The sequence below is a fragment of the Poecilia formosa genome, unplaced genomic scaffold (genome assembly GCF_000485575.1).
Source record: "Poecilia formosa unplaced genomic scaffold, Poecilia_formosa-5.1.2 Scaffold253, whole genome shotgun sequence".
NCBI lineage: Eukaryota > Metazoa > Chordata > Actinopteri > Cyprinodontiformes > Poeciliidae > Poecilia > Poecilia formosa.
The window spans coordinates 179903-191550 of record NW_006800192.1 but is presented as its reverse complement, the minus strand read 5'-3'; the positions used below and the strand labels follow the sequence as shown (position 1 = coordinate 191550).

At 36.5% G+C, this 11648-nt stretch overlaps 1 protein-coding gene across 1 annotated transcript; it reads left to right on the top strand.

Moving 5' to 3' along the window:
* The first annotated feature begins 5839 nt into the window (after positions 1 to 5839).
* Positions 5840 to 7737, top strand: hoxa13b (homeobox A13b). Its single transcript, XM_007569970.2, has 2 exons — positions 5840 to 6890; positions 7095 to 7737. Exons 1-2 carry the CDS (start codon positions 6272 to 6274, stop codon positions 7334 to 7336), a joined length of 861 nt encoding a protein of 286 aa, XP_007570032.1. The 5' UTR covers positions 5840 to 6271; the 3' UTR covers positions 7337 to 7737.
* The last annotated feature ends 3911 nt before the right edge of the window (positions 7738 to 11648 follow it).

The following is an 11648-nucleotide window of genomic DNA, read 5'->3' as shown; positions in this document are numbered from 1 at the left end:
TATATATATATATATATATGACAATGACACTCCTTTCTGTTTAAATCCCATGTCAATTGTCACTTGCATGCAGAGGAAAAATACCTGAAAGTTTGATTATATTACTATGTGAAGGCTGAATAACTGCAATATGGTTTTAGTCTCCACATATTTATCATGTTTTTATTTCTTTACAGTGGTCTTTCTGTTCACACTATGTTTTTTCTGTTGACATTGGGGTTGTTACTTTTAAATGTAATATGCTGTTGGAGAATAAACACAAAGTACTCATTGTCTTGAGCTTCCTACCAAATAATTTAGCCTGTGCCTTCTTCTATTAATGTTTTTCTCTGAAGGTGAACATGACGGAAATAAGTAAAAGATATTATTATTGTAATTATTATTTCCGCAACTAAAATGATCTTTGAAAAATGCTGATATTGTTACTACCAAATTTAAATATTACTTTATTGCCAAACTTAACTTCATTATTTATTAGAATGAATTTAGCCTTCAGCTTGTCTGAAAAGCGTGCGGTTTTGCAGTGAGAGGATTATCTCACTTCCCTGGAGAGATCCTCACTCTCTGCCATGTTTGTCCACAAACTGAGTTTCTACTGAAACCTTTTGGACAATCTTTGAAGATTGCATGCAATTTACATGTTGCCTCCCACTGAAATCAGACGCAGCATTGCATGCACACACACGCACGTGTTGGCCAGAGGAGAACTGCAGCATGTTTCTGATCTGCTTTACCAATAACTGCTGAGAGGCCAAGGTGCCAAGGGTCATGCGATCACAAGACAGAGCCATAAAAAGTCCATTAAGCACTGTAGGCTAAGAGCTGTGCTGTCATCTGCTTAAACAGAGAAGTACTTTGGTCTCGAGCCTGCAGCGGATTGTGACGCACAGATCATCTGCTGCCGCCGTGGCACGTCAAGCCAAAACAACTTCCCTTTATAACAGCCTTGTGCACTCAGTGGTATGTGTGGGGTTTCAGATTTGCTGTGATATTTGGGATTTTTGCCATATGTATGAGATTATGCTCACAGACTGATATTTAGGGAAGTGAACGTGAATGCAGCTAATTTCTCCCCTTGGTTTCTGTGCAGCTCCCTGCCATGTGTTAACTTGCTGCAGGGAAGCTGCTTAAATTGGCTTCATGCACTGGGCTGTCCAATTCTCGCTCAAAAGACTTAAAAAAACCCCAAAAAACTAATGTATTAAAAACATCGTGAAATAGTAGAGAATATCAATGCCTTTTATTTTTATTTTTTTATTTTTTTTATTTTTTTGCAACTTGGTCAAAGACAATCTAGGTCAAAATTACGCTGTATTTTTTTATGTGACTTTTATAGATATCCCAGTGTTTTAGGAACCCCTTAGAATTTGTCTTGGGAGCACCGTTGTGGTTTACATCATACATATGTTTAAATAAAAGAAACAACAGCAAAAAAAACCAGCATTGAATAAATTGCAGGCACACACACACACACACACACACACTGTTATTTCTCTGACCTTGTCCGAGTTTAATACGGGTTGTAAGGTTTTCTGCCCAAAGCAGTGAGATCCTGGGGGCGCATCAGTGTATTAAAACAAAAACCTCTTTGCATCTTGAAGACATTTTCTGTTACTTATTAACAAATCCAGTAATGAGAGGGTGCTGGTGTGGTGTGCTCACTGTAATTAAATATAGCTGTACATGTTACTTACCAGATGACACCACCTTATTATCTGATGCTAGATTAAAGGTCTTTTTTGGTGTGTGTGTGTGTTTTAAGGAGTCACTGCTTTCTTGTCAGACTTCATCGCAGAAAATTGTGCTATGTAGATAATTAAGAGAATAAATACAAGTAATTGAAAAATAAAACAAAATACAACTTTGACATACTCTGTAAGCTGTAGTGCATTTGTCTGGAATAAAAATAAAAAAATACTAAAAAGAACATGTCTTGAGTGATGAAACCTGGAATGAATTATCTTTACAGTGATTAAAGCCATCCAGAATGACTATGATCATATCAAAAATATTTCAGCTTGTTCGTGACATGATATTTTGTTTTTTTGCTTTTCCAGAATAACGTTTGTGATGGGGGTGGAGTGTGTGTTTGGACAGGCTCGTCCAGGAAGCCATTCATTCAAGAACCGCCTCTGGATTCCAGACTGCAACGTTTTCACCGTAGAGTTGGACAACTGGGGCAATTTCTATTTCTTCATTAAGCAATTTGCAGCTGCACTGTGGATGAAATGTGGCTCAAAAAGCAGCAGACAATGTTGAACTAGCAACCTTAAGACATACCCACGCTGTTAAGATTACAGATTACATTTAAAATCATAATCAAGTATGATTTTTCAAGTTTTAACGAATTTCTATTCAAAAAGTTAAAAAAAAACAAAAAGAAAAAAAAAACGTTAAAGTAGACTAATTCCTGACGAGCTTAACAACATATTTTGAGTTTTGCTATTCTCTGTGAAGAGCCAAGCTCCTTTGAGATCCCCTCATGGACTTGGAGCCCAAAGCAGCACTTTTGCACGTGTTTTGTGCCATCTGTAGTTTTAAAGTCCCAAAACGCGCCGGTTAGGTTGTAAATTTACACCCTGAATTTAGCCTTTCTCACGAAACTAGACTGATTGTTAAAAGCTCCATTAAATATATATTTTTCCCTCCCAGTTTCATCTAGTTATATTTTTATTAATAATCATACGGGTCTTTACGTGCAGACAAATCCACGCGTTTTCATTTTAAACTTTTCGGTTTGCCTGGGTATACATAACAGCTTCTAAAAATAAATAAATAAGTAAATGGTGAAATTGGGACTAAAATTAAGTGGGTCAATTCAGAGCCAGCCCAAGGCACTTGAGAGCTAAGCTGCAGCTTATTAACCCCATCAAAAATATGACTCCAAAGTGTTTAACACAGAATGTCTTGAAAAGTTTCATTTGTACTTATACTGACCTTTGATTAGTCTGCTTTTGAGCGGGTTTCGAATATTTATAAATAGTCTATTGACAATAGTTTCTAAGAATAGTGTTTAAAACTATTTAAATATCCATAAATGTTGAATACATTTAAATCCAACATATCTGTTGGTTTTAAACATAAGTCGCAATCATACGGAGATTTATGTGAACATTCGCAATTTTATCCACGCCAATTTAATACTGTCTGCTTGTTGTGTCTCCGTCGAAGTCACGTTTTACGTTCACTGTTACTAATGATTAAGTTGCAGTTTTCGGTGATTGTTCGAACGCGCAACCAATTAAATACCAAATCAGATAGGTCAGAAACTAGAGATTTGTTCGATTTAAATTTATGTTGCTAAAGAATGAAACCAGGGGTGTTAAAATATTAATTTTAATATTATTTATTTTCTTAGGATCCCGTCCAGCTGGCCAGATGCAGATCAATTCATTTTCCTTACTTTTTATATATACCGTTTTCGTTCAGAACCCCCAAACATATTATGCATGTAAAAACTACATTTTAAAACTGTGAACTAATTATTTTTTTATTTTTTAATCAGTTTAAGTGGCAGCTCAAATAACAGTTTCCAGTAACTGTTTCGTTCATTTTTAACTGAACGATTTTTTTTTTTCATAAACGTGTCTCTGATCATTTCTGTGGACCCAGCACTATTCCTCAATTGCTCCTCAAGCTTAGATTAAAGAAAAAAAAAAAGTGCGATTTTTTTTTTTCCCCCCCAAAAAATGCGGCATTTAGGTTGTTAAATAAAAAGAAGCAGGTTTAGGGTCATTATCGCTGCGCAATCAAAATCAGACACAAACCGATAAAGAAAAGAGTATTTAAAAAGTTTTAAGCCTCTTTCGCCCCCCATTCCCTGAAATGTGGGCTACGCCTTCCGGCCTACAAGCTATGAACTTGAGCCATAAAGATTTACAGCCTCAAAAGGTGGGAAAACTCCATTAAAATAAAAATGGGTGCTCACATTTATTTGGCTCTGCATTCCCCTGCTTGTGTGCTCTCGGGAGAAAATGAACTTTGAGGCGACAGCTTTTAAGCCATCTCTGTCAGATCTTTGCATCACGTCTCCTGGTACGTTTCCCCCCTCCCTCCTCCGATTATTTTAACGTTGCAGATTCACCCCCAAATAAAAATAATAATAAAAAAAAGGACAGGAGTCACTGGCATTATTGTAGTGTCGGTCTGATGCATTTTATTTTCACTTGCGCGTTTTCACCACTCACTCCTAAATCTGTGTTGGGAAAAAAAAAGAAGAAAAAAGATTAGGGGTTGCATTAAAAGGAGCCTAATCTGTTGCTCTAATCTTCTCCTCGGTCCTTCCTGACTGGACTGCAACTTTCAACTTGACCTTGGCCTCCGGTCGCGTCTCTGACTTGCAGGGAGGAGGAGGAGGAGGACGAGGAGGAGGAGGAGGGGGAGGGCGACCATTTGTGTAATGTTTACGCTCATCTTGCATACTCTCTTCCTAATCCCAGAGCCACAATAGCGGATGGTATTATTATATTTAAAGAAGGATTTTATTGACGTATAAAATCCCCCAGGCTCTGGACCCCCCCCCTCCCCCCCATCTGAATAATGTAATTAAAGAAACACAAAAATTCGCCAGAGAAGCTATAACCAGAGGAGACTGTAAGATCCCACACAGGAAAAACGCCTCTGGGCATATTTAGAACACTGTACCCATATTACTGAGAAACAATACATCGTGTAAACATCTCTCTGGAGGTTTTTTTCTTTAGCTTTTTAGTGGATGTCGAGCATTTTATTATTATTATTATTATTATTATTATTATTATTATTATTATTGTTGTTATTATTATTATTATTATTATTATTATTATTATTATTATTATTATTATTATATTGCTATATTATATTATTGCTGTCGTGTTATATCTATTTTCGTCAGATGACAGTTTGCTTGTATGATTAAATCTGGGGCAAAATTTCCATGACCCTTTTGAAGAATACATTAAAAATATGAGCGAAATTTTGTTGCAAAAAAAAAAAAGAAAAAAAGATCATAATTAAGTGGATAAGTTAAATGGGAAACTGATATTTTACATTTTTTTAAGTGTTGTCGTTTTTCATATATTTTCATGAACAGTAGATTTAGTTTTGTGTGTGTTTGTGAAACAAAGATAACAAAGCCACACCAGCAAAGTAAATATTTGCATTTAAAAAGCTGTTTAAATTATTTACATATGTAAAAATAAATAAATAAAATAAAATAAAACAAACGACAAAAACAAACTCGCATTTTTTTCCCCTGTTTAAATTCTGTGAAACAGAGTGGCTGTATATCTATTTAAAGCTGTGTTCAACGTATCACTGCTGCACCCAAACAAATGTTACATTTCCTTCTATGAAAGTTGCCTGCAAACTAAAATTGCTTGTTTGGTGGTAAAGCTGAAAACGTGCCGAGAACATCGCACTATTTTATTTTTATTTTATTTATTTATTTATTTATTTTTTGCTACAAAACTGCATTAAAAACTGATTTGAGACCGTTGATTTTGATTTAAGGCACGAACAAATGGTCGAAAGCACCAAACACAATTAAACCCATAACATCACATCTGGACGGTTCGCTCCTTGAAATAAGAAGATGCCAAACTACTCTTATCAGTGCGCACCGATTCCACCGAGCACCACACATCTGTGCGCAACACCAACAAATGGAAAGAGTTTGATTTAACGCTTCATTTTTATTGTATGTATACATATATTTTTAAAAAAATCTATCTTAAAAATTCACTGTGAACCTAATATATACAATGATGTTCAACGAAACCAAAATCAATTAAACACATGGCATATTTGGTGTTTGAAATAAGGAGATACCAAGTTTATAATTGCACACCAACTCCGAGAAAATAAAAAAGACAAAGAAAGAAAAACATAATTTTCGATCTTTTCACACAAAAAAATAAACGGAATCTCAGTCAATAATAATTTATGTGATTAAATAGCAAACAAATAAAAACGTGTCGATCGGCACGAGATTTCAAAATCAATTTCAGATCCGAAAAAAACAAAAAACAAAACAAAAAAAAAACATAGTGTCTTGGCATGCAGATCGAAGAAGTCAGTGTCTTTGCAAACATAGAGCCCTATCGGTATTATCAGATGTCGAGACGTTTATCATCTCCTTTGCATATCACGTGTTTGGCCTTGGCCAATAACCTCCCGATCTCGGAGCACTCTGGTGTGCTGGTATCGTTACTCAGCCCTGGGTCCCTGTCTCGGCTCAGTCGAGGGGATTTATGAAAAAGAGCTGCTCCTCTCCTCCCATGTAGGACATGCTATGACCGCCTCGTTACTCCTCGGCTCGCCCTGGATCGACCCGGTCATGTTCCTTTACGACGGCGGCTCGCAAGAGGAGAGAAGCAAGAACATGGAAGGCTTCACAGGTGGGAACTTCGCAGCAAACCAGTGCAGGAATCTGTTGGCGCATCCAACCTCACTGGCTCCCAGCACCACCTACGCTGCAAGCGATGTGCCAGTCTCTGGGGTGGGGGAGCCTGGCAAGCAGTGCAGCCCCTGCTCTGCCACTCAGAGCTCGCCCAATGCTTCTCTGCCCTACGGATACTTTGGCAGCGGGTACTACCCATGCAGGGTGTCACACGGCGGCGTCAAGGCGTGCGCGCAGCCCTCCGGTTATGGAGAGAAATACGCGGACTCTTCTGTCTCCGGTGAGGCGAAGGAGTTTGCCTTCTACCAGGGATATTCCTCCAGCCCCTACCAGGCCAGCTACCTGGATGTGCCGGTGGTACCTGCGCTGAGTGCGCCACCCGAGCCAAGAGAGTCTCTGCTGCCCATGGAGCCCTATCAGCCCTGGGCCATCACTAACGGATGGAGTGGTCAGGTTTACTGCACCAAGGAGCAATCGCAGGCAAACTCTCTGTGGAAATCCTCATTACAAGGTATATTACTAGGTAAAAGATTCAGTTCAAATAAATTGCATGGGTTGATGCAAAAATCTTATTTTTGAGCAAATAAAAAATAAATAAATAAATAAAAAAAAAAACAGAAAAAAAGAAAAGGAAAGAAAAAAAAAGTTTTACATTTCATTCTGCAGTTTCGTTTGTTTTCTGGAGTGTAATGCTGCATTTCTTTTTCACCCACAGACTCCTTATCTGGTGGTATGGACAGCTCGGTCCGTCGTGGGAGAAAGAAACGCGTGCCATACACAAAGGTGCAACTCAAAGAATTGGAGAGGGAGTACGCCACCAACAAATTCATCACCAAGGACAAAAGGAGACGGATATCCGCGCAGACGAACCTGACAGAGAGACAAGTGACGATCTGGTTCCAGAACAGGCGTGTAAAGGAGAAAAAAGTTGTCAATAAGTTCAAGAGCTCTAGTTAGCTCTGGAGACATTCCCAAGACGTGGAAGGCGGACATGGGTGCGCTTTCAACAGTGGAAGAAAAAAAGAAAAAAAGAAAAAAGAAAAAGATAGAAAACTGTGCTATAATTTATTCCATTTATGAACTGTTACACACTGTCGCCGGAAAGGCTCTGGTTTGAACTATAACGTTTCCTTCCTCGTTTTAATTGGAACCAGTCCGTGGGGCCTGTTGGCAGAAGGTCGGAAGAGATGTAGAGTTTGAAGCGATTTTGCGGGACGTTTCAGTAGTCACCATCCTGACGAGCATTCTGACAAATATTCTGCGTTGACTTTGGTGAACCACCAGCAAATTGTGCGCATTTTCATTTTAATAAGAAAATATAAGGCTGAAGCGCAAGAATGAAAAAGAAAAAAAAAAACTTTTGGTTTCAGACTGTGGTAAAGAGTAACAAAAGCAGGTTATTATCATGAAATTACTAGAACACATTTGTAGTATTTGTATCCGAATATTTAGCTCCATCCCCAATTTGAGAAATTAATTTTCCTATAAAATCAACTTTCATCACATCTTTCATTCTCAGCGGGTTACCTATGAAACTTTACCAAGCGTTTCATTAGGATTTCCAATGTTTCAATCAAAGGCGCCTTAGGAACCTTTTCAGAGAGGTGGCCAGATGGTCTCCGCTGATAGTCTTGGCGTGAGACACTGAAACCAAAAGCTTCAACAGAATTTTATTTTTATTGTGCAATCGTTAGAAATACGGGGCAGGGGAGGGGAATAATCAAAGATGGCACACCATGAAACACCAGAACGGACATACAAATAAATTATTTATATAAAAAAATAAAACAAATAAAAATATGTTTTGCTTTTTCTCTCTTGTGCGGAAGTAATCTAAAAAAAAAAAAAAAAAAAATGAGGGGGTTACCCGCAAACATGTAACGAAGGCGTCTGGCACCTTTGCCCCCACCTTTGGTGGCGCCACTGATTTTAAGAGTTTGTCAGTTTGTCTGAAAAAGGCCTGTACTTGCCTTTTTTTTCTCCTGTTGCTCCCGCATTTACATTTTGTCCTCCTGCTTACTTTTCAAGAAGAAGAAGAAGAAGAAGAAGAAGAAGAAGAAGAAGAAGAAGAAGAAGAAGAAGAAGAACTCTACATGACTGGATGAACTACACCAAAACATGTGTAAATATTTTATGCGCAGCCGAGTGAGTTTCCTGTTTCTTATTCATAAACCAACGTTGTTGTTTTTTTGACAATATATGTTTGACAGACACTATAAGTGCACTGATGTCACTGAGGTTTCATTTATCTTTCTGTTTCATGGAATAAAGTGATTGACTGCGGTTTCAAATGAAAATATGATTTATATTGCCTGGTATGACGATAGAAGTGTTAACAGGCCAACAGTTTGATTCAGGTCCCAGTATTAATCACAGAGACTCTGTGTCGCCATCTAGCGGCGAATCTTTGTCAGCGCAGTTTTCCTGCCTGTGGGCTGCGGTTCCAGAATCTGTAGCTGTTTTGTTGGGCGCTCCTCAATTTGCCACTTCTTACTCGACTTAAGGTCTTTCCTATAATGGGGAGGTTTTGTAAGTTGCTTTACTGCATTGAAATGTAGTTACATGACCTCAATAAATAATATATATCAGCAATAAGTTGCTGGGATTTATTTCGGTTTGTTCACAATGTAACACGTAAGAGTCGACCATTTTACACGGCTCTTACAACGCAACCAAACATCAAAGGTTACATTGCAATGTAATTTCACCATACAAATGGCGAAATTATATTGCAACACATGAACTACAGTAATATTGAATAAATTATAATACTATTGGAAAGTTCATTTATTTCACTGACTCGATTCACTAAGTGGAACACATTACAACAATTACACACAGACTGGTGATGACTATGATGATTTTCTTCTTACAGTTCATAAAACACAACATTTAATATTAGAAGATTAGATTAGACAGATACAAAATATTTTTAATATTTTTATTCATAAATGTGGACTTGATGGAAAGCATGCTCGAGTTGTGCTTGAGGATTGTTATTTTCAAAATATAGGCTACTTGCAGTCTGACAAACTACGTTATCGGAACGTATTAAAAAAAATCACAAATGCATTCATATATCCTATATTTGATATTTATTTTATTTTTTTTAGCACTATGATTCATCACACTATAACCACCCACGAGTGACACACGAAGGTTTCTAACATGGGTGTGAAACGATTGTCTTACAAGCTACACAATAGAAGCAGAAAGAAAGATGGCAACATGCAAGCATGAATTCTAAATAAAATCTGTATTAGTAAAGAGAGGAATTGATTGAGTCACTCATGTTATTTTTGGAGATTAGATTTAATCTTTTGTTCAGTGACAACAGTATTACTATAAGACTTATTTTATTCTGATGCTTAACCAACTGTATGTGTATTCTAACATATCTTTAAAACCTCCATTGAGAAATAAAATGAACAAAACTCTGTTACAACCATTCATTCTTCTGGTATAGTGAAAGTAAAAGAAATCTTAGATTAAATATGGATCATCTCAGTTTATATAATAACATATTTAATAAGGGCACATTGCCATTCATCTAAACTCAGAAGAATGGCCTTGGATTGTGATACGGATGGCTTTTTATCACAGTTTGGTGCTCAGTTATAAACACACTGGTAGGGTGTTTTATATTCTTCCTTCTTATCAGAAAACCTCTACATAAATACTACATCCTAACTGCTTTCACTTAAATCTTGATGTGACAATGTTCCTCTTTGACCTTGCTGCTACGTTATTGTTTTGTGTCATTGCTCCCCCTACTGGTAAGTCAGGTAATTGCATCTCATACCCAAACGTGTAGGCCTTAACTCTCCAAGCACTGGACGCCCATGAACATGCTTTTATGGCCATTTCAGGTTGGTCAGTAGCTCTCTTTATGTAGCCCAGAAAAAACATTCTGAAAAGCTGACTTTATTAAGCTACACACATTGTTCAAATTAGGCCTAAATACAGATGTCGAAAGCGAGACTTGAGCAGCTTATTTGACCACCTCTTTAACTATGTTTAATGATCGGTAAAGGCCTTTAACTTTAATAGTAACTTCATCTTTTCTATGTCTGTCCAACCAATTGAGCCTTAAAACCAGAAGTGATCATTATTAGGATACAACAGCAGCAGATGAGAACCAGTAAAATGCGTCAGTGTAATTATGAATGTAATTTTTTTTGTTTCCTCCTATAGGAGAAACACAACACATTTTTATACCATTCATTAACCAAGACATTTGTTAATGTTTTCCGTTTTATTTATTTATTTTTTGTTGGTGATTCCGAGAGGACCAAAAGGCTGACCTCTTCAAATAAAATGAAGTGTACTGAAAATTAGTCACACTGTTTAGAGAAAAGTGCGGTTTACTTAGTTTTATTTATTTATTTATTTATTTACTTACAGAGTGCTCGGAATAAGTCACATCTTCAGTATTTTTCAGCTCGTTCCCCTGTGTTTTTCTTCTTTATAACACCTCCCATTCAGCTTTTGTTTCCCTTCACTAGTTTCTATAAAATTATACAACCAATTAGTCTCTAAGACTTTAAACAATGTGGTTAGAGCACAACAAAGAGGCAATATTTGACAAAATAAAAACTGAGTAATCTAAGACGAAAAGGTTTCAGCCTGTATTTAATTTAATTTAATTTAATTTAATTTAATTTAATTTAATGTAATGTAATGTAATGTAATGTAATGTAATTTAATTTAATTTAATTTAATTTAATTTAATTTTCATTTATTTACTTATCAATGGGTTTAAAGTGCATTTTATTTGTTTTTAAATATTTCGGACAAGAACGCTTGCCATTTCCTTCTCAAGTGGGGTGAAGACCCAATAAAAGCAAAAGAGGCGCACAACTTTTCGGAAAGTTAAACTGAAATAAAGCGATGCGAGGAAACTGTCTTAAAATCTCATTTCAGCAGCTCCCGGACAGCAAGTCGGAGCTTTAATACTGTTTTTGTCCCCTTTTTCCTTAATTTAATAACTACACTGGGTTAATAAGAAGGCGTGGTTTTGCTCCTTTTTCATTTAGGACGCACATTTGACTTAATGTAGTTAAATATAAATAAATAAATAAATAAATAAATAAATAAATAAATAAATAAATAAATAAATAAATAAATAAATAAACAAAGTTCTAAATGTTGCTTTGTGCCTTTACTTTACTACCATACGTTTTCTATCTCATTTTACAGATTTATCAAATTCGTGATTACTATAATAGGCCATTGTACACAACGCAACCTGAACAGTTCATATTATATA

Bases quoted from the DNA above. Each gene is read 5' to 3' on its own strand.
- hoxa13b (XM_007569970.2), top strand. From the start codon at position 6,272: ATGACCGCCTCGTTACTCCTCGGCTCGCCCTGGATCGACCCGGTCATG. The intron at 6,891-7,094 runs GTATATTACTAG...TTTCACCCACAG, and splicing joins GTGGAAATCCTCATTACAAG to ACTCCTTATCTGGTGGTATG.